Raw genomic sequence first — 24,350 nt, forward strand, 5'->3', positions numbered from 1 at the left:
CCTCCCCTCCCCCATTTTACCCGTATTTAAGTTTGAAATAAAGTCAAGGCATGAATCATAAGACTCCGACCACAAGGCCCGTCTCCGTTGCTATGGTAACGGACCGTACACTATAACACAAGGCGCGTCAGTGAGTGCGGGGATTGTTGTTAGACATCATGTTGCACCGGTATCTTAACCTTGCCTCGCTGCTGACATGCTTTGCTGTCGATTTTCGGTAGGTTTTTCCTGATACCCGCTTGCGAAGGTTTCTCGAGTGAAAGCGGGTGCAAAGGACAGTGGAAGAGAGTGAGCTTCGGCCTCCCCTCCCGTGCCTCTCTCTGTCGGCAGTGTGCTACCTCCTGCCTCCTTCATAATAAGCAAAACCCTTCCGTCGGTATTTAAAAAAAAAAATGCCATTTCTGAGGCCGCGGATGCCCAAAGGAAATCGGTGGCGTGAGTGGGATCGAAATGCGCAGAAAAACGGTTTAAAAAGCACCGTCTACTCATTAAGCGGGGAGGAATATACAGGAGAGTGGCGGGACAATAAAAAACATGGTAAGAACAATGCCGTGCTCTTTCCCCCCCCCCCCCCCCCACACACAGAGTACATCATATTACAACATATCATTTTAAAAATAAGGTGAAAAGCATTCTCGGAGATAGGCTTTAAGCGGGAACTGCTCATAGGCAATGAAAACGGACCAAACCAGAAGGAAGAATTTAGGAAAATGAAGAGATGGATCTTTGGGACGAATTTGAAAAGCGGAGAGTTTTTTAAAAAAGTAGTTCCGGACAGTGAGACATGGTATATAAAACTGGAGGAAATTGCAGGAATTGAGTGGGTTCTATGGACGAGGGCCAAAATTTTGAATTGGAAGTACTTGGGAAATGACTACCAAGCAGGGCTCAGTGTGGGTCAAAATTTGTACAAGTTATGGAAAATGGGACACCAGCATTAGATAGTTGAGCCTCTAAAAGTTAAAGCCATGCATAAGGATTTTGATAAGGATAATATGTCCAAGGTAAGGTGGACTGACAATGCTGTGGCAATGGAAGTAAGGAGTCTTTGAGTTAGATGGCCTGTAGGGTTTAAAGCTCACCTGAGAGTTGAACAGGGCGCCCAAATTCACAGAGACTGTCTCCTTCCATTCCCATAATTTCACCAGTCCATGCCTCTGGCAGCATAGTTTTGTTACCTTAAAGCTATGTTTATCCAAATCTCTGTTGCTCATATTGTAAGTCACAACGTATGTTCACTCATCATCCTGTGCTCATTGGCCTACATCGACTCTGAATCTATTGATGCCATGGATTTAAATTTCCCATCCTTGTGTTCAAATCTCTTCATGCCCTTTCCTGCCTCTGTAATATCCTCCACCCCTACAATCTTCTGAGAACTCTGCAATATTACAATTCAGAGCTCTTGTGCATCCCCAACTTAATTCGGACCATTAAAAGTCTTTATAACAGGGCACTTAGATAAATTCAAGGTAATTAGGCAGGGTCAACATAGTTTTGTGAAAGGGAAATCATGTTTAACCAATTTACTGGAGTTCTTTGAAGAAGTAATAAATGCTGTGGATAAAGGGGAACTAGTGGATATACTGTACTTAGATTTTCAGAAGGCATTTGATAAGATGCCACATCAAAGGTTATTGTGGAAAATAAAAGTGCATGATGTAGGGGATAACATATTGGCATGGCTAGAAGATTGGCTAGCCAACAGGAAACAGAGTAGGCATAAGTGGGTCATTTTCTGATTGGCAAGATGTAACAAGTGGTGTGCCAGAGGGATCAGTGCTGGAGCCTCAGCTCTTTACAATTTATAAAAATGATTTGGATGAAGGGACCAAAGATTTGGTTGCTAAATTTGCTGATGACACAAAAATAGGTAGGAAAATAAGTTTTGAAGAGGACATAAGTAGTCTTCAAAAGGATATAGATAGGTTAGGTGTGTGGGCAAAGATCTGGCAAATGGAGTATAATGTGGGAAAATGTTAAATTGTCCATTTTGGCATGAAGAATAAAAAAGCATATTCTAAATGGTGAGAGATTGCAGAGCTCTGAGATGCAGAGGGATCTGGGTGTCCTAGTGCATGAATTGCAAAAGATTAGTATGCAGGAAAAGCAAGTAATTAGGAAAGCAAATGGAATGTTATTGTTTATTGCAAAGGGAATTGAATGCAAGAGTAGGAAGGTTATGCTTCAATTAAAAAGGGCATTGGTGGGACCACATCTGGAGTACTGTGTACAGTATTGGTCTCCTTATTTAAGGAAGGATGTAAATGTCTTGGTAGCAGAGAAGGTTTACTAGACTAATACCAGGAATGAGCTTTTTGTCTTATGAGGAAAGGCTGGACAGGCTAGCTTTGTATCTGCTGGAGTTTAGAAGAGTAAGAGGTGACTTGATTGAAACATATAAGATCCTGAGCGGACTTGACATGGTGGATGTACAAAGGATGTTTCCTCCTGTGGGAGAATCTAGAACTAGGGGTCACCCATTTAATACAGAGATGAGGAGAATTTTTTTCTCTGAGGGCCATGAGCCTTCAGAACTCTCTTCCTCAATAGCCAGAGGCAGAATCTTTGAATATTTTTAAGGCAGAGGGAGATAGATTCTTGATAACCTTTTACCCCCTTGCTTATCAGGGTTAGGTAGGAATGTGGAGTTGAGATTAAAAATCAGATCAGCTATGATCTTATTGAATGGCGAAGCAGGCTCGAAGGGCTGAGTGGCCTACCCCTGCTCCTAATTCGTATGTTTGTATATGTTTGTATGTATTACTGATCAACACACCTTCAGCTGTCTAAGCCCTAAGCTTTGGAATGTCTTTCCTAATACTTATCACCTCTTCTCCTTTAAGACACTCCTTAAAACCTACCCCTTTCACCAAGCTTCTAATCATCTCATGTCTCCTTTTTTGGCTTGGTGTCAATTTTTGTCAGGTTGCACTCCTTGGCATGTTTTACTATGTGAAAGTGCTATATAAAACAATTTGTTGCCTAACAGAGTTTCTGAGGAGTAAAGAAGTCAATGGCAAGGGAGAGCTGAAAACGAATGGCTTGATCTTCTGTTAAGCTGGAGGGAGTTGTGACTTTATTATAATTACAGGTCTCGCTCTAGGGTTAACCATTAATGGTCACTCCCTGTTGCATCGCTTACGATCAGAAATTCACCTGAGTGATTCAGTATCTAGTCGTATGATAGCCTGGCCCGCAGGCACAACAATGGTACTCCATTACAAAAACAGAATTACCTGGAAAAACTCAGCAGGTCTGGCAGCATCGGTGGAGAAGAAAAGAGTCGACGTTTCGGGTCCACATGACCCTTCAACAGAAGTTCTGTTGAAGGGTCATGTGGACCCGAAACGTCGACTCTTTCCTTCTCCACCGATGCTGCCAGACCTGCTGAGTTTTTCCAGGTAATTCTGTTTTTGTTTTGGATTTCCAGCATCCGCAGTAGTTTTTTGTTATTATAATGGTACTCCATTGTTTTTCTCCAAACTTCTAAATGGCAGATTAATTAACTCTGTAGTGAGACATGTCCAGACACAAATCATTAGAGTGCTTTATTTTACAGTCAGGAAGTGAATGTACAGAATAATCATTACAAGTCTTATTATACTTTAATTTCATTTTCATCTCTCCTTATAACAACGAAAACAATAAAAATTGCAATTATGTCCTTATTAGTGGGTTGAGTAACATTTTGAGTCTATCCTTTGACTGACTTGGAAAGACTTGCCCAGAACTTGATCAGCTCTCTTAAAGCAGACTGGCAAAGGACCTTATCATCTGAGCTGCAAATGTGTTCCCCTGCTCTTTAGTCTGGCAGCTGCAAAGTGTTCACTTGTAGAGCTGACAATTAATCTGATTGATTGATTGGTATCTTTCCATCTATGAGAAATGTTGGGAATGCAGCCTCAGATCCTTTGGTGAGATCAAATGCGATCATCTGCTGCACTTCTTTTGACGGCTGAACAATTCTGGAAAGGCAATCTGCCAAACATGCTGGTAATGCGGGATGATCTCTGCTGATGCCTTGTTTGCAGGGTCGGCATCTGCTTAGGAGTTTCTGAGGCCACATGTCAATGTGGTGGTGAATTCCTGCCCACAGCCGGTGTCACTGTTTGCATCGATCAACAGCTAGAGATTCTCACTTGTCATGACTGATTTTGAAAACTTTTATGTAAGGGTGAAGTGTCCTCTATTTGTTCTTTGGTTGCATTACCTGGGCAGGCTTTGGAGACACAGATTTGCTCAGCGTCTGCACTTGAACTTGTAGACTGAATCCAGAGGAAGGGGTGAGGGCCCCGACGTCTGGAGTCCACTGTATTGCAGGAGTGCTGAAAAGTGCTTGCTTAAAGGGAATAACAGCCACTTATAAACCAGTCCAGTGCCTTTGACTCTCCTGAGCACAAGGCAGTGGGTACTACTTGACCTATATCAGGGACTTGGTTGATGGATGCTAGGGTGTGTCCACTTGCTAGTGGATTTGTTTAGTGCATCTTAGGGGCCTAGGTTTCTACAAAATCCCCTGCAGTTCAGACAAGGGCCATAGGGTGCCTAGCTGCTATGTGTCGCCGTGAGGAGGCACTACAGGGGTCTTGGTGATGCAGAGAGCGTACTTCCAGGAGAGACTTATGCACTTGGCTCCATCTTCGCAGTAAGCTAGCGAGCAGCAGTGGATCATGCAACTGCATTTGGCACATAACATCACCCTGTGCCAAAAACCACTGACACTCATCTGGCTGCTTCCAATTAAGGTGAATATGGCCTCATTGTGGAGGTACCAATTGATTTTTAAATGAATAGGGTCACCTTGACATTGTGGGATAGACTTTTGTCTTCAATAAGTGAAATAAAAATCAGTGTATTTTTTTAAAACAAAGGGTGGGTGATCTGCCCTGCCAAACTATTACCTAGGCAATGAAGATGATACTCCACCAGAGTGCGTCTGGATGGACTGTCTAATCTGGAAGGCAACATTCCACAGACTGGCCTCTTTTGAATACACAACTCGCTCCCTTGCCTCTACCAACTCTTGAGTTTGAACATAGGAACAAGACTATGCTATTTAGCTCTCAAGCCTGTTTTTCCATTCAGTGAGATCTTGGCTGGTCTACGACCTTACTCCAATATACCATATGCACTTGTGAACTAACTAAGTTATTAGTACCACATAATATAAATCATATCCAGCTGTTCTTCAGTAAAATGACTGAACATCCGAAATGTGATGCTTATCCAAAACTTATTTCATACAATCCATCTGGTAGCAATGGAATTGGTGGAGTGCTTGGGATGGGTATTGCCAATGCCTTTGTGAAAGCTGATCCTGTGTCCATAGTTGCTGCCAAGGGGCACACATAGGTAGAGTTGATGACAAGGTTGAGGTTAAATCTTTGGGGGATGAGGGTTCGTGTGGGGGGAGGCGGTGAAGAACTAAAGGCAAAAGTACAGGAGAGGGAAGAGAAGTCATTCATGCTGACTGTATTTGGATAAATGAAAATGGACCAATTCTATGGGGCTGGATGACATGATAGAGTCATTTGAGAAGGATAACAAAATGTGGCCTCACTATCCTCACCCAACAGTACACTCTGGCTGTAATATATACTATCTACAGCATGCAGTGCAGCAATTTGCCAAGCTTACTTCTATAGCATCTCCCATTCCTGTGAAACTTACTTTTGAGAAGGACAAAAGTACAAATGTAATGCAAAGATCATTATTCCAATTTCCCCTCTATGTTGTATGCAATCCTGACTTGGACACGTTTGCCACGCCTTCATCACTGAAGTGAGAGATGTTGACGTACAAGTACACAGGTCCCTGAAGGCAGCAGTTCACGTAGACAAGGTTGTAAAGAAGGCATATGGAATGCTCTCCTTCATTGGCAGACGTATAGAATATAAAAGTAAGGATAAAATGTTGGAATTGTATAAAACACTGGTGAGGCCACAACTGGAGTATTGTGTGCAGTTCTGGTCACCACATTACAGGAAGTACGTAATAGCTCTGGAGAGAGTGCAGAGGAGGTTCACAAGAATGGTGCCAGGGTTAGAAAAGTGTAGCTATGAGGAGAGATTGGATAGGTTGGGGTTATTTTCCTTAGAACAAAGAAGGCTGAGAGGTGACTTGATTGAGGTGTGCAAAATTATGAGGGGAATAGATAGAGTGGACAGGATAAAATTGTTTCCCTTGCTGGAGAATTCTAGAACCAGGGGACATAGATTCAAGATAAGTGGCAGAAGGTGGGGAAATGAGGAAGAACTTTTTTACGCAGGGGGTAGTGGGTGTCTGGAATTTGCTGCCCAAGTTGGTGGTAGAGGCAGAAACTCTAAACTCTTTTAAAAAGTACCAGGATCTGCACCTTAAGTGCTGTAAGCTGCAGGGTTATGGGCTGGGTACAGGAAGGTGGGATTAGAAAGGGCACCTGGGTGTCCTCAGGATGGCATGGACAAAATGGGCCGAATGGCCTCCTGTGCTGTAACTTTTCTATGGTTCTATGGTTCTATTGCTGGACCAAAATCATACCATGATTATGGGAGCACTGTTATCATGAGGATTGCAGTGGTTCAAGAAGATAACCCATCACCATCTTTCAGTCAACTTGGGACATGCCATCAATGTACATCACCCACAATCTGGCAAAAACAGTTGAAGCTGTATTAAGTGTTACAGAGAGGACAAGGAAAGTTGTGCACAGCATTCATTGAAGCAGTTTCAGCGGTGTGAGGATGGATGCTAAAATGAAGGGATTGGACCAAAGTGTTTTGGGAAACATGAACACAGAGCTGGGAAGTGACATGTACAAAGACCTTGGAGAGGAAAGGGAGACCGGAGATTGGGCTTTCATCGGAGAGGATGGATGGGTCAAGGGCGGATTTTGAGAAGAGGGTGGTGGCAGTTTTGATGGGGAGAGGAACAGTTTCTGAGGAAAGGGAGATATTGACAATGTCAGCAAATATGGCTTGTTGTATTGTGCTGATCCATTAGGAGAAAGAAATATTGAGCTCAAAGTACAATTTGTGATTGCAGATTTGACAGATCAAGATATTCTTTGCAATTGATATTATTCAAATATGACAGATACTCTTGTTTCTTTTACAATAATGCCTACTCATGCAAAAGTTATTTCTATGATATGCTCTCCTGATAATACTCACAGAAGGTATCATTATATCATTTTTCCTTTAATAACTCAACTTATATAAAGCTCAATTGCGACAAAGAATTGAGTACTGCTGGGGAAGCTCTTTCAGCACCTCTCGCTTCTGAACAGGAGACATAAAAAGCTTGTAATTTGATACTTGGGCTGGAATTTTCCAGTCCCTCACGCCGGCAGGATCTTCCAGTCCCGCTGATGTGACAGAGATTTCAATGGCTCGCCGGCACCGCCACGGGAGGGCTGGACAATTCCAGCCTTGATTTTTTCTTTTTAAAAAGTTGTGTCTATTGTGTGTCATCACACTTATTACAGATTAAATAACTTTTAAGAAAATAAAACTAACCATTGACATGAAGCCTGAAATATAGAAACAATTACAACTATCCCTGATTTACTTCAGTAGCTCCCATGTAGCTCTAATTAACTTAGTCTGTCTATTTGGCATAGGCTAGATTAGTATCTGAACATCAAAACCATGCTTCAGATCCAGGAAAATCCACAAGCAACGCGTCAGTAGATTTGCTGGTTATTCAGGAATTCCAACTAAGTTACCACAATGTTTTTTTCCTCTCTTCCATTTTTCACTTGCCTTAATCAATTTTGTGTTCTTTTAGTTTTACTTCTGCAATATTTTCTATTACCATTTTGATTTTATATCAGAGGCAGAAAGGAATCAGTGGGTCACTTGGTGTTCCTAAAGTAGACCTAAGGGGGATGTGGAGTTTCAGTGATCTGTGGAACCTCCTAAAAATAATAGTTTCAAAAATAATCAGTGAGGCAGTGTTCTCGCATCTTCTCCCCATTGCTGTCGCAGCCAATTTGGATTGTTTAAAATCTTTTTTTTACACAGTATTGGCTTAAGCTTTGAGTTATATGAGGCCCAATTCTATTTCTTGACAAATGACTTTGTATCTGTTTTCTAACGTATTGTGTACGTCTTTCAATATTGCGCTAGAGCTGTAAATCAGAAAAAATTCACTGTCCAGATAAATGTATGAATTCAATGACATCAGATCTTTTTACAGTTATCCCAATTGGGAAACTGTATCATCAAAGCATGTAAAGAGTCTCTCCGAATAAGCAGCCTTTACATAATGATCCATATATTTAATCCATTTCGTTACGAGATCCAAACTTACCTTATTGGCAAATGGGGGCCGGGAACTCCAAGTCCGAACCGGTCTCGGGAGTTTCCGTGCATGTGGGGACCGGGAGAGGCAGCCCACGCACAATCTGCTGTTTGTAGTTCTTCGGGCCGAGGATGGGCCCTGAGCACCTGCGTGAAAAGGAAAACAAGCGCAAAAAAAAAACCGGATCGTGTGACCCAGGAACACGGCGATATCGGGAAGAGTCCCAAACAGGGAACAGGGAGAGGTCCCAAAGGGAGTCTCAGACAGGGAGAGGTCCCAGAAAGAAAGAGAGGAGCAAAGAAAGAGGTTCCAAGCAAAAAAAAGGGGCTGCAGTTGGCAGGCTTTAAGCACTGAGGGCTTGGGAAAAGCCCTGGAGTTAGTGATTCCATGCTGTGGGCCACTGTGGTCTAAGGTACCCCTTCAGAGCAGTAGTAATCTGCTCCGCGCCGATTAACTGAAGTTGTGCTTGTGAGTTGGTGTTGGCATATAGACTTGGGAATCTAGGAGATCGGAGTCTCAGGCAATGAGATTAAAACCCTGCAAGGTGGGCCGTCATTGAGGCAATCTGAGTTGGCGCTACTTTTGGGGAGAATTCCAATGTGAGATCTTTAAAGGTGAAGACTGGAACCCCTTGTGAGAGAGGCAGAGTTTCAACAAGATTGGTTGACTTTATGTTTACTGACATATGGGTCAGTTGGCAATTTATCTTGGTTGCATTTGCCATTTATTGTGCAGTGTGGTGTGTTCGACCACAGTTTGCCTCTTAATTTACATGTACACTACATGTACTTTACATGTATTAACTGTATGTTAAAGTATAAGGTAGGAACTGTGAATTGTTTCATCTTTCTGACCTTGTATAGTAAAGTTTATTTTGTTTGTTCAAAAACCGTGAACCCTTGTGGCTTTATTCTTTTAGCAAGTGTCTTGAATCTCAAACTTTGCTTCAAACAAAAAGCTACTGGTCCCTAACCAAATCATACCAAAACTTGGGAGTCTGGTTCAGGATCATAACAATTCCATTTGAAAAATTTGTTTTTTGCATAAAGTTGATATGCATAAAGGTAAAGCTATACCAAGTAAACATAATTGTCGTCATTAGTATAATGATCATCTTTTGTCCCATGGAAAATAAAAGCATAAATTTGATACAGCATTGAATCTAATAATTGAAATCCATATTATATCAATTATTCTGTCATGAAACCCAAAAACACCTTAGTGTGGAGCGTGGAGGTCAGGAATTCCAAGTCTGGACAGCCTTTGGACTTCCCGCGCATGTGCAGGTCGGGAACGGGATGCACGTGCAGTTTGGCATCTTCAGGTTATTTGGGCCGAGGACAGGTCCTGTGCACCTGCACTTGGAGGAAAAAGAAAAAGGGCACAGGCGACCGGATGTGGAGTGCCAGAGTCAGCAAGTTTCCCTGAAAGAGGGATAAAAAAGGAGGACAGGGAGAGGTCCCAAGAAGTGTCCCAGGTAATAGACATAGGAGAGGGGGCAGGGAGAGGTCCCAAGAAGAGCCTCAGAGAGAGGGACATAGGACAGGGACAGGGAGAGGAAAGCAGTGGCATAGTGGTATTGTCATTTGACTAGTAATCTAGAGACCCAGGGGAGCCGGGTTTGAATCCCACCATGGCAGATGGTGGAATTTGAATTCAATAACAATCTGGAATTAAAAGTCTAATGTTGATCACAAAACCATTGTCGATTGTCGTAAAGACCCATCTGGTTCACTAATGTCCTTTAGGGAAGGAAATCCACTGTCCTCACCTAGTCTGGCCTACATGTGACTGTAGATCCGCAGTAATGTGCTTAACTCTTAAATGCCCGCAGTTGTATCAAACCACCACAAAGTCAACAAAAAAGAATGAATAGGAATGAATTGACACCGGAAATGACAATGGCAAGCCCAGCCCTGTTGATGCTGCAAAGTCATCCTTACAAACATCTGGGACCTTGTGCCAAAATTGGGAGAGCTGTCTCACAGACTGGTCAAGCAACAGCCTGACATAGCCATACTCACAGAATCATACTTTACAGTTCATGTCCCAGACACCTCATCACCATCCCTGGGTATCTCCTATCCCATCAGCAGTACCGACCCAGCAGAGCTGGCGGCACAGTGGTGTACAGTTGTGAGGGAGTTGCCCTGGGAGCCCTCAACATCGACTCCGGCCTCCATGAAGTCTCAAGGCATCAGGCCAAACATGGGCAAGGAAACCTCCTGCTGATTACCACGTACTGCCCCACCTCGGCTGATGAATCAGTGCTCCTCCATGTTGAACACCACTTGTAGGAAGTACTGAGGGTGGCAAGGGCATGGAATGTACTCTAGGTGGGGGATTTCAATAGGTGCGGGACTTCAATGTCCATCACCAAGAATTGCTTGGTAGCACCACCACAGACCGAGCTGGCTGAGTCCTAAAGGACATAGCTGCTAGACTGGGTCTGCAGCAGGTGGTGAGGGAACCAACAAGATAGAAAAACATTCTTAACCTCATCCTTACCAACCTGCCTGCCGCAGATGCAACTGTCCATTATAGTATCAGTAGGCGTGACCACTGCACAGTCCTTGTGGAGACAAAGTCTCTTCTTCACATTGAAGATACCCTCCATCGTGTTGTGTGGCACCACCATGCTGAATGGGATATATTCTGAACAGATCTAGCAACTCAAGACTGGGCAAGCATGAGGTGCTGTGAGCCATCAGCAGAAGCAGAATTGTACTCCACCACAATCTGTAACCTCATGGCCTGTCATATACCCCACTCTACCATTGCCGCCAAGCCAGGGGATCAACCCTGGTTCAATGAAGAGTGCAGGAGGGCATGGCAGGAGCAGTACCAGGCATACTTAAAAATGAGGTGTCAACCTGGTGAAGCTATAACACAGGAATACTTGCATGCCAAACAGCATAAGCAGCAAATAATATGGAGCTAAGCGATTCCATAACCAATGGATCAGATCTAAGCTCAGCAGTGCTGCTACATCCAGTTGTGAATGGTGGTGGACAATTAAATAACTCACTGGGGGAGGAGGCTCTACAAATATCCCCATCCTCAATGATGGAGGAGCCAGCACATCAGTACAAAAGATAAGGCTGAAGCATTCACAACAATCTTCAGCCAGAAGTGTCAAGTGGATTACCCATCTCGGCCTCCTCTGGAGGTCCCCAGCATCACAGATGCCAGTCTTTAGCCAATTCGATTTACTCCACATGATATCAAGAAACAGCTGAAGGCACTGGATACTGCAAAGGCTCTGGGCCCTGACAATATTCCGACAATAGCATTGAAGACTTGTGTTCCAGAACTTGCTGCGTCGCTAGCCAAGCTGTTCCTGCACAGCTACAACACAGGCATCTACCCAGCAATGTGGAAAATTGTCCAGGTATGTCCCGTACACAAAAAGGACAAATCCAACCCGGCCAATTACTGCCTCATCAGTCTACTCTCCATCATCAATAAACTGACGGAAGGGATCATTAACAGTACTATCAAGCAGCACTTGCTCACTGATGCTCAGTTTGGGTTCCGCCAGTGTCACTCAGCTGCTGACCTCATTACAGCCTTGGTTCAGACATGGACAAAAGAGCTAAACTCCAGAGGTGAGGTGAGAGTGACTGCCCTTGACATCAAAGCAGCATTTGACCATGTGGCATCAAGGAGCCCGAGCAATACTGGCATCTATGGGAATCAGGGGAAACTCTCTGCTGATTGGAGTCATGATTGTAGTTGTTGGAGGTCAATCATCTCTGTTCCAGGGCATTACTGCAGTAGTTCCTCATGGTAGTGTCCTAAGCCCAACATCTTCAGCTGCTTCATTAATGACCTTCCTTCCATCATAATGTCAGAAGTGGGGGTGTTCGCTCATGATTGCAAAACATTCAGCACCATTCGTGACTCCTCAGACACTGAAGCAGTCCACGTCCAAATGCAGCAAGACCTGGAGAATATCCAAGCTTGGGCTGACAAGTGGCAAGTAACATTCACACCACACAAGTCCCAGGCAATGACCATCTCCGACAAGAGAGAATCTAACCATCACCACTTGACATTCAATAGTATTACCTTTGCTGAATCCACCACTATCAACATCCTGGTGGTTACCATTGACCAGAATCTGACGTGGACTAGCCATATAAATACTGTGGCTACAAGAGCATGTCAGAGGCTAGGAATCCTGCAGTGAGTAACTCACCCCCTGACTCCCCAAAGCCTGTCCACCCCCTACAAGGCACAAGTCAGGAGCGTGATGGAATACTCTCTGCTTGCCTGGATGACTGCAGCTCCAACAACACTCAAGAAGTTTGACACCATCCAGGACAAAGCAGCCTGCTTGATTGGCACACCTTCCACAAACATTCACTGCCTCCACCACTAACGAACAGTGGCAGCAGTGTGTACCATCTACAAGATGCACTGCAGGAACTCACCAAGACTCCTTAGGCAGCACTTTGCAAACCCATGACCACTACCATCTAGAAGGATAAAGGCAGCAGATGCATGGGAACACTACCATTTGGAAGTTCCCCTCCAAGCCACTCACCATCCTGACTTGGAAATTTATCGCCGTTCCTTCACTATCGCTGGGTCAAAATCCTAGAACTCCCTCCCTAACAGCACTGTGGGTGTACCTACACCACAGGGACTGCAGCAGTTCAAGAAGGCAGCTCACCACCGCCTTCTCAAGGACAATTGGGGATAGGCAATAAATGCTGGCCCAGCCAGCGACGCTCACATCACACAGAATCACAGAATCACACAGTGCAGAAGAGGCCCTTTGGCCCTTCGAGTCTGCACCGACACGTGAGAAACACCTGACCTACCTACCTAATCCCATTTACCAGCAATTGGCCCATAGCCTTGAATGTTATGATGTGCCAAGTGCTCATCCAGGTACTTTTTAAAGGATGTGAGGCAACCTGCCTCCACCACCCTCCCAGGTAGCGCATTCCAGACTGTCATCACCCGCTGGGTAAAAAAGTTTTTCCTCACATCCCCCCCTTAACCTCCTGCCCCTCACCTTGAACTTATGTCCCCTCGTGACTGACCCTTCAACTAAGGGGAACAGCTGCTCCCTAACCACCCTGTGTCCCTCATAATCTTGTACACCTCGATCAGGTCGCTGCTCAGTCTTCTCTGCCCCAAAGAAAACAACCCAAGTCTATCCAACCTCTCTTCATAACTTAAATGTTTCATCCCAGGCAACATCCTTGTGAATCTCCTCTGCACCTCCTCCAGTGCAATCACATCCTTCCTACAATGTGGCGACCAGAACTGCACACAGTACTCCAGCTGTGGCCTCACCAAGGTTCTATACAGCTCCAACATGACCTCCCTACTTTTGTAATCTGTGCCTCGTTTGAGAAAGGCAAGTGTCCCATACGGCTTTTTCACCACCCCACTAACATGCTCCTCCGCCTTCAGAGATCTATGGACACACACGCCAAGGTCCCTTCGTTCCTCAGAACTTCCTAGTGTCATGCCATTCATTGAATACTTCCTTGTCAAGTTACTCCTTCCAAAGTGTATCATCTCACACTTTTCAGGGTTAAATTCCATCTGCCACTTATCTGCCCATCTGATCATCCCATCTATATCTTCCTGTAGCCCAAGACACTCATCCTCACTGTTAACCACCCGGCCAAACTTTGTGTTATCCGCAAACTTACTAATCCTACCCCCCACATCCCGTAAATGAATTAAAAATAGTGTCCCAGGTAAGAGATAAGGGAGAGGCCCCAGGAAGTGTGCCAGAGAGAGGGTCAACGGAAGGGAACTGGGAGAGGTCCCAAAACATCCCAGGTAAGGGACAAAGGCAGGGGACAGAAACAGGTCCCACTTAAGTTCAGTTAAAAGAGAGGAGCAGAGAAACAGGCTCCAAGCCAGAGAAAGGGCTGCAGGGAGCAGACTTTAAATGAAGTGAGCTTGGGAGATGGCCTTAAGATCCAGGAAGGCAGCTGAAGGTTGGCAACTCCATTCTGCAGGCCATTTGGGCAAAGGTACTCCTCTGGAGCAGTAGGTTTCTGCTTGGCATGGCTTAAGAGCTGAAATTGTGCTTGTACGTTGATGCTCAAGTGTTCTTGGGAATCCAGGGGAACGGAATCTTGGAAGGCAAGATTGAAATCCTGTGGGGTGGGCTGTTGTTGAAGCCGTCCGAGTTGGAGCGACTCTTGGGAGTGAATTCCAAAGCGAGTTCTTTGTAGGTGAAGATTGGAAACCCTTGTGCAAAAGACAGAGTTTCAGTGAGATTGGTTGACTCACAGTATGACTAACGTCTGGGTGGGTTGTTGAAAAATCCATGTAACCTGTTTTGGTCACATCTGTCATTTATTGTGCAGTGTGGTGTGTCTGACCACAATTTGCCTGCTAATTGTCTTGTAGCTCATACTTACTCTGAATGTTAGAGTATAAGATAGATATTGTAAATTGTTTTATCTTTCTGACCTTGTCTAGTAAAGTTTATTTTTATTTATTCAAAACTCGTGGAATCTTGTGGCTTTCTTCACTGAGCAAGTTTCTTAAATCTCAAACTTTAAACAAAACATTATTGGTCCCTAAGGGGATCTCACCAACAATGTGGGAGTCTGGCCAAGAATCATAACATGTGAAAAAACTAAAGAAACTCACAACTTAAACATTGGGTTGTGCAATGATAATTCCTCATAAGAAGTAAAAATGATAATTATGTGCACTAACCATTGTCATGAAAGTATAATAATTTTCATAATTTTTTTTGGTTTATTGTAAAGTAGGTTTATGGGGGTAAGTTTAGTTGGGTCTGTCTGTGATTTAATTGCATTTGTCATCAAGTAGACTGCAAGTTTAAATTGTCAAAAGAAACTAGGTGTTTGACATGCTAATGAGTAAACATGGATGCTGGCTTACCATGTAAGGTGTGAAGGGAATTTGCATTTTTAGATAAATGAAGGGATATTTCAATTTCAAAGTGATCTTGGTCTGTTTACAACTCGGCAAATAAGCAAGGCTAAGGAATGTGCTCATTTTTCCCAAAGGTTACTGGCAATATTGGCACCATGAAAGATTTTATGTTATGAGGAAGATACAGTTTCAAAGACATATGGAACAATAGAATTTACATATTAAAAAGAGAAAAACCTGTATAAAGGAGAATGAAAGGACATTCTGGGGAGGGAAGGTAAACAGCCAGTGGTTGTGGTACACATTAGTACCAACGACATAGGTAAACTAAGGGATGAGGACCTGCAAGCTCAGTACAGGAAGTTAGGAGATAAATTAAAATGCAGGACCTCAAATGTAGTAATCTCAGGATTACTCCCAGTTCCACGTGCTAGCGAGAGCAGGAATAAGAGGATAGACCAAATTAACACGTGGCTGGAGAGATGTTGTAGCCGTGAGGGATTCAGATTCTTGAGGCACGGGGACTGGTTCTGGGGAAGGTGGGACCTGTACAAACCGGAGGGGCTGCACCCAGGCAGAGCTGGGACCAGTGTCCTTGCGGGGGCTTTTGCTAGTTCTGTTGGGGAATGTTAAACTAGTGTGGCAGGGGGATGGGATCCCAGGAGTAGGATCAGATAGGTCAGATTCAGATCAGAAAAATGGAGGTAGAACATTAGCTAGGGACGTTGTGAGAGACATAGAGTTACAGGAGAAGCAAAGTTTAAAAAGTGTCCCGCAAGGGAAATTGACGGGGTTAAACTGTTTATACTTCAATGCAAGGAGTATTACAAACATGGTAGATGAGTTAAGGGCACAGGTAGACACATGGCAGCAGGATGTCATTGCTATAATGGAGACCTGGCTAAAGGAGGGACAAAACTGGCAGCTTAATATCCCTGGTTATAGAGTCGTCAGACACAATAGAGTAGGAGATAAAAAAGGAAGGGGGGTAGCACTAATGGTTAAAGAATCAATTCCAGTTGTGAGAAGGGAAGATATACTAAATGGGTCAACAAACGAGGCTTTATGGATTGAGCTTAGAAATAAAAAAAGGGACAGTCACACTACTGGGAGTATACTACAGACCCCCAAATAGTGAAAGGGAGATAGAAGAACAAATATGTAGGCAGATTTCTGCTTGTAAGAATAAGAGGGCAATAATAGTAGGAGACTTCAACTATCCTAATATCAACTGGGATTTAAACAATATAAGGGGCACTGAGGGAGAAAAATTCATGCAGTGTGTCCAGGAAAATGTTTTCAACCAATTAGTGACAAACCCAATGAAAGGAGATGCAATTCTAGACCTAGTCTTGGGGAACAAAGAAGGGTAAGTGGGCGAAGTGACAGTGGCGACCAATTCGGGGACAGTGATCACAATTCAGTTAGATTTAGCATTACCATGGAAAAGGACAGAGATAAGGCAGGAGTAAAAGTCTTGAACTGGGGGAAGGCAAATTTTGCAGAAATGAGAAGGGACTTGGCTGAGGTGGACTGGACAGCATTGCTGGAGGATAAAACAGTGGAAAACCAATGGGAAGCACTAAAAAGCGAGATCCTAATTGTACAAAATAGACATGTTCCCCACAAAAATAAGAGTGGTACTGCCAAATCTAGACCCCCCTGGTTGTCTAGAGGAATACAGGGGAAGATCAAACAGAAAAAGAAAGCGTACGATAGGCACAAAGAACTAAGCACTGCAGATAGCCTAGACGAATATAGGAAGTGCAGGGACGAAGTCAAAAAGGAAATAAGGAATCAAAGAGAGGGCATGAGAAAAGATTAGCAAGTAAAATTAAAGATAACCCAAAGATGTTTTACCAATACATTAATGCTAAAAGGTTAGTTAAGGAAAAAGTGGGACCTATCAGAGATGAAGATGGAAACTTGTGTGTAGATGCAGGGGCTGTGGGAAGGGTTTTGAATGAATATTTTGTCTCTGTGTTTACAAAGGAAAGGGAGGATGTAGATATAGTAGTCCAGGAGGAACACTGCGAGATATTAGACGGGATAGTCATAAAGAGAGAGGAAGTACTCGAAGGGTTGAAATCCTTGAAAGTTGCTAAGTCACCAGGGCCAGATGGATTGTTTCCGAGGCTGCTGAAGGAAGTCAGGGAGGAGATAGCAGATGCTCTGAGAATGATTTTCCAATCTTCACTAGATACAGGGGAGGTACTGGAGGACTGGAGAAATGCAAACGTAGTTCCAGAAATGCAAACGTAGTTCCATTGTTTAAAAAGGAATCAAAGGAAATGCCAAACAATTATAGGCCAGTTAGTCTTACATCGGTGGTGAGCAAATTAGAAAAATCAATCCTGAGAGATAGGATTAACTGTCATGTGGAAAGGCATGGACTAGTCAGGGCTGGTCAGCATGGATTTGTTAAAGGAAGGTCTTGCCTCACAAATTTGATTGAATTCTTTGAGGAAGTGACAAGAAGGGTTGATGAAGGTAGTGCAGTGGATGTTGTGTACATGGATTTTAGCAAGGCATTTGACAAGGTCCCACATGACAGATTGGTCAGGAAAGTAAAAGCCCATGGGATTCAGGGTAATGTGGCAAACTGGATAAAAGGTTGGCTTTGTAACAGGAAACAAAGGGTAATGGTCGATAGATGCCCTTGCGAATGGAAAGTTGTCTCAAGTGGTGTTCCACAGGGCTCGGTGTTGGGACCCTTGCTGTTTGTGTTATATATTAACGATTTGGACGTGAACGTGGGGGGCATGATTGGGAAATTTGTAGATGACACAAAGATTGGCCGAGTAGTGGATAGTGTAGAGGATAGCCATAATCTCCAAAATGATATAGATGGGTTGGTGGAGTGGGCAGTAAAGTGGCAGATGGAGTTTAACATAGAGAAGCGTGAGGTCATACATTTAGGGAGGTCAAACAGTTACAGGGATTACATAATAAATGGAAATATACTAAGAGGGGTAGATGAAGTGAGAGATCTTGGCGTACAAGTACACAGGTCCCTGAAGGCAGCAGTTCGAGTAGACAAGGTTGTAAAGAAGGCATATGGAATGCTCTCCTTCATTGGCAGAGGTATAGAATATAAAAGTAAGGATATAATGTTGGAATTGTATAAAACACTGGTGAGGCCACAACTGGAGTATTATGTGCAGTTCTGGTCATCACATTACAGGAAGGACGTAATAGCTCTGGAGAGAGTGCAGAGGGGGTTCACAAGAATGTTGCTAGGGTTAGAAAAATTTAGCTATGAGAAGAGATTGGATAGGTTGGGGTTATTTTCCTTAGGACAAAGAAGGCTGAGAGGTGACTTGATTGAGGTGTACAAAATTATGAGGGGAATAGATAGAGTGGACAGGATAAAATTGTTTCCCTTGGTGGAGAGTTCTAGAACCAGGGGACATAGATTCAAGATAAATGGCAGAAGGTGTAGGGGGGACATGAGGAAGAACTTTTTTATGCAGAGGGTAGTAGGTGTCTGGAATTCGCTGCCCAAGTTGTTGGTAGAGGCAGAAACTCTAAACTCTTAAAAGGTACCTGGATCTGCACCTTAAGTGCTGTAAGCTGCAGGGCCATGGGCCGGGTGCAGGAAGGTGGGATTAGAAAGGGCACCTGGGTGTCCTCTGGCTGGCATGGACAAGATGGGCCAAATGGCCTCCTTCTGTGCTGTAACTTTTCTATGGTTCTATGGAAAGGTTATGTGTCAGAAGGCCATGTAAGATCTTATAGGAGTGTGTGAAATAGCCTTAATGAAGCCTCCAGCATTTTGTGCAAAAGCCTGCTGCCATACGAAGCTAAACTTGGGGAAAAGCCATTTGGAATTCCACTGTCTAAGGTATTGTGTTAACTTGCTGAGTTTGTTTTAAATCTAAAATCTATTTTTGGACCACTGCCTTAAAGGGAGTGGAACTGGGAGTCAGGTTAATTAGGAATTTTAGGAGTCATTATAATAGTAATTGTAGTCTTATGTATGTGCTTGACATCTTTCACATTGTTCATAAATGTTTTAATTTTTAAAAAAACTCTGTAAAGGTCTTGATGGACTTATTAATTCTGAATTTGGTGCACCCATCTCATAATAAATACAAATTGCAAAACCGTTGTGATAGCGCGACCAAGCCCTTGTGGATTTAGTCTGCTTGGCACACATCACCTGTCACCAATTTTACAATAGCTGAGTACTGAAAATGTCTACTTTGAGCATTATAAGAAAGAAAGAAAATATAATTCTGAAGTATTAAAATATTTCCTATAGCATCATCATTGATAGTTTAATCTAAACAGGAAAGGGAACACAGAAGTGGAAATCTACTGGAGCCATATACAATGGTGATTGGGAGTATGGAAAAAGAAATGGTTTCGGAACTTACAGTCTACCAGATCCAATCAGTGGAGAATATAAAAAAGTATATTCAGGAGCATGGAAAAATGACAAAAGACATGTGAGTACAGAATGACTTCATGATTTCAGTGTTAGTTACTTTTTCTGAGGATGTCATAGAGGTAATACTGTCTGTGGCCACTCCATGGCATATTTATCATTATTCTTAAGAACATATTTATTTTTAAAGCTTATCTATCCAAGATAACTGACTACTTTTAAACAAATCTAGGGCATCTTCCACATTTCTGTTGTCAAATTTCTACTTTTTTTCATGATGTGCTAACTTGCTTGCAGCGTCAAATTTCAATGAACTATGAAGATTGTAAGACCTTGTGATAGTTACTGTAATGAGCTATTTTTATACTGTATGCTATTTTATACTCTTGGAAATCCTTGTATGCTGTACATAAAAGTTTTAGTTTTGGGGGTTGGGTGGTGTGTCAGTACTGGAGGCATGCCTTCTCAAAATACTAGAATTTTTGTCATTTTATTTGGTACATTTTGGAATGGATTTTTTTAATGTGTGAATACTACTTTGGTTTCAAATTAATCAATGAACAAGTGCCTATGTCCAGTTCTGTCCCTAATTTGTTTAACCTGGGACTTTTGTAGGTACAGAACATGAATATTGCTGAGAGACATGTTGCCAAAGCTTTTCATCTTGCACTCATCAGGATTAACACAAGAATGCCAAATTTTCAAATGATCACAACAATTTATGCTACAAAATAAAAGGGTGCTGACTGGTTGGCAAGTCGACTCTGGCTAAAGCATTGCCATAGAGAAAGCAACAAGGAACAATAGAATCCCTAAACGCTCAGATAATTCAAAAAAGGTGCAAGGCTTGAACACATTCCTTTTGTGTGCAGAGAATGGATCCTTGTGTTTGAACATATGCCACTTCCAGCAAGCATAAATGAGCCACGTTACGAACTCGACTGTTTATCTTAAATTGGTTGTTAGTATAGCTATTGGCGCATTCAGGATTGTTCAGCAAGTGCTGCCCAATCACAGAATCACACCTAACAGTAGACATTTTGTTTTGGATTTTGCAAGCACGGGGTGGTTGAGTGCACTCTATCTATAATGAACAACTGAAGGAACATGCTGTTTGATTCTAAAAGCCAATTGCCAGGATGAACAGCCTACATACCTTGCATCACACTGTTAAATGTGCCCTTTTTTGAATTACCTGGGAGCTTGGGGTGCCAATAGTTCCCTGTTGCTTTCTCCATGGTAATGCCTCAGCCAATCAGAGTTGATATGCCAACCAGTCATTACCCTTTTCTCCTGTAGTACAAATTGTTGTGATCGTTTAAAATTTGGCAAGTTTGTCCTGATGAGTGCAAGACAAAAAGCTTTGGCAACATATCTCTCTTTTGACCAATATTCAACTTTTGTAGTTATCTTAAAATTAATAACATCACCTTCTAAATAAATGATTAAAAAATAATCTGTAGCTTGGAATGTTCCTGAAAACAGAATAAAGCAGCTGAGTGTGTCCATAACTCAAACAATTTTCTCCTAGTGTTCAAGTTCAGCATAGTAAAAGGATTTAAAGTTTAGAACGTTATGACTCCAGTGATGTCAATATTGATCTGCTTAATTGGTACATTGGTGTAAATGGGGTAAATTATTGACTCAACCGCTTGTGAGATGCCGAATTTGCCATTATGCTTGCTGTTGTATATTCAAATTACTTTTCCAGGAAAATTTGGACTAAGTTTGCAATGATAAGATTGGGGTATGATACAGCATAATTAAAGGTCTATGTTGCTGTTCTAGGAAATCCCAGGTCAATAAGTCAGACACAGCTGCAAACAAATCAACCTTCTATTTTTCTTTAAAGTTCTATTATTGTCTATATTTTAGTTATCTTCAAATCAGCTCAAAAACAACAAATAATACACACGATATATGAGGGAAGCTTTACCAATGCACCAACACACTGAGTGGGGCTAGGCAGAAGTAGGGTTGTGAACATTTTCCAAAAAGTATCAAATAACATTAGAAAATTACTTAATTGCTGTAACTGCCATTGGGGCTTGTCACAAGACAGCTGTCTGAATTCACTTGACTTTGTGCTCTTTGCCATTTGCTGCTGTTGGCATCCCATTGCATCCCAGGAAAGAAGTGGTGGTACTTTCATGTTTAAATCTTTTCAGGTACCCTCCTGTACCATGGACAGAGGCTCTACAATGCCATTTAGGTCCAAATTGAAACACTCAAGATATGTACACGGTAACCACCATAAGAGAAAGATGGATCAATCCACTACTCATTTACAGATGTCAGCATCCAAAAGTACAACTAACTGACTACAAATATTACTAGACCTCTTTCAACTTCACCAAGTATTTTTTGGGACGGAGTTTGCCACCACGATAAGTGTGTTGAATTGACAGTGCAAGAACTGTAAACTGGATAATGGATGCTGATCTCTTGGAATTGAAACTAAAATGTGCCTCAAATCACTTTAACTTGTTTGGAGCCCCATTTAAAAACAGTGAACAAGTATCGCCTAAAAAAGGTGGTTTTTGCCTACTGGCAATTTGGAGGCAAGGGGAGTCCAGGCAGACTCCACACCTGAACAATTGCTCTCTAACAATTGGCTATTGTGTTTAGCTGCTTGCAATGTCTGGTCACCAGGCCACCTTTCTACACAATAGTTTGTGCTGCTCCATTAATGACGGAAATTTATATAAAAAACAAAGGTAGAGATTTGTTACTTTTTGTGCCTTTTGTTTGAATTTTAAATTTTTATCGTAAGTTGAGAATTAGTGGAGCAGGAATGTCGGGAAAATCCATTGTGTGGGGAGAGTTGGCTTATGATGGGATGACGAGATCAATTGGTGCAAGGGTTGCCTTTTCCTTTTCTACCTTTGATTCGTGAAGCTGCCTTGCAGTTTAAATTGGCATTTCCAAGAAGCATTGGGCAGGCAATTTGAACTTGAAGTTAGGATGAAGCATCAGGTCTTGGTATAAATACATTCTCAGCCTTTTCCTCCTCTTGGAGGTAAAAAGTTCTTTCAAATGCAAATTAATTTAGTACAATGATGATCACTTAGTGGCTGATGTGTATCGTCCTAGCTTTCCCAAATCTGCTAACCCTTCTACTCTTGCCTGGTTGTGAATGTACGTACATAAATACATACATACACACAATGTGCAGAAAAACAATACATTCCTGAAACACCAAGCTTGTTATATAAATAGAGTGGCTACATCACAATTCTGAAAATAGTTATTGCAATAACGATCTCAATCTAAGTACAGCATTCTATATCTCACCTATGATATGATAAGGGGAGACAGTGGCATAGTAGTAATGTTGCTGGATGAGTAACCCAGAGACCCAGGCTCTGGAGACATGGGTTCAAATCCCACCATGGCAGCTGGTGGAATTTGAATTCAGTTAATAAATCTAGAATATAAAGCTAGTCTCAATAATGGTGACCATAAAACTATCATCGCTTGTCGTAAAAATCCATCTGGTTCACGAATGCCCTTTAGGGAAGGAAATCTTCCCTTCTTACCTGGTCTGGCCTACATTGGACTCTAGATCCACAGCAATGTAGTTGACTCTAGCAAGGCACCCAGTTCAAGGGCAATTGGGGATGGGGCAACAAATGTTGGCCTTGCCAGAGATGCCCACATCCCATGAAAGGATTAAAGAAAAATGTGTCAGTTTTTAGCTGTGCCCTTCTGATCTCTCAGATGGATGTAACAGATCCCATGATACTGTTTTGAAGCAAAGTGTGGGAGTTATGTCCTGGCCAATATTTATCTCTTAATCATCACAGAAAACACATTATCTGATCCTTATCACAATGCTGTTTGTGGGAGCTTGCTGTGCATAAACTGGCTGTCATTCCCTCCATTACAGTAGTATCTCCAGTTCAAACATACTTCATTGGCTGTAAAAGCACTTTGGAACATCCTGAGGTTGTGAAAGGCACTATATAAATGCAAGTCTTTGTCTTTCTTACTCATTCCTTTTTGCAGTGATTATGATTTTACCTTTGCTTTTCCATCATTGTTATTATGTATCACTGATCCCTTTTCTGCAGGGGTTAGGAACCAACTTTTACTCAGATGATGACATTTATGAGGGCCATTGGTATGCTGACAAGAGAAATGGCTGGGGCAGAATGTATTATGCCGATTGCTCTACTTATGAAGGTGAATGGTTTGATGACACTCCCAATGGTCAGGGAATGCTTCGCCTTGGTGAGTTACATTTTACAGTACTTAGCTAGATTATCCTAAGGTAAAACCGCTTATTTTCTGGATTGAGTAGCGGCATTTTGGTTTTATAACAGGCTAAAATACGGTAAAAACATAAAAATTGGATTGAGAAAAGACAGTTCTACTGATCAAATTTGTTACATCCAGAGCCTATGTTTGCTAATTTGTGGACTGTGCCTTTTACCTCTTCCCCCTCTAACACCTGTTGAGTCATATTTCAGGGAACACTATTTTCCTTCCTATATTTCTCCTACAAAAAGAAATCCAGCAATATTATTAGTATTTCTGTAACCCCAACTCTCCTTCTCAATAGATGTCATTCCAGGTCTCTTTTAATTCAGTTTATCGCAAAGTAGTTACCTGCTCTGGGAGTCTTTTCCATATGTTCACTATCCAGTGAGACAGGGAACAAGCTTTCATCAATTCCTAACCTTGCTTAATGTTCATGAATTCTATACTGAGTGTCCTTCAGACTTATGCTCATTATTCCAAATTAAATAGCTTGTTTACCTTCAATCTTACCTATAGCATTCATGTT

The 24,350-nt window shown here is 42.4% G+C and overlaps 1 protein-coding gene across 1 annotated transcript in view; it reads left to right on the forward strand.

Moving 5' to 3' along the window:
• The first annotated feature begins 115 nt into the window (after nt 1-115).
• Nucleotides 116-24,350, forward strand: part of morn3 (MORN repeat containing 3) — a 76,247-nt gene continuing 52,012 nt past the window's right edge. The window contains exons 1-3 of the mRNA XM_078554212.1: nt 116-537; nt 19,465-19,622; nt 23,635-23,794. Coding sequence (XP_078410338.1) covers nt 393-537; nt 19,465-19,622; nt 23,635-23,794 — 463 coding nt within the window. The 5' untranslated portion in view covers nt 116-392. The remainder of the gene's footprint in view (nt 538-19,464; nt 19,623-23,634; nt 23,795-24,350) is intronic.

Source organism: Cetorhinus maximus, chromosome 12 (assembly GCF_964194155.1).
Source record: "Cetorhinus maximus chromosome 12, sCetMax3.hap1.1, whole genome shotgun sequence".
NCBI classification, from domain to species: Eukaryota; Metazoa; Chordata; class Chondrichthyes; order Lamniformes; family Cetorhinidae; genus Cetorhinus; species Cetorhinus maximus.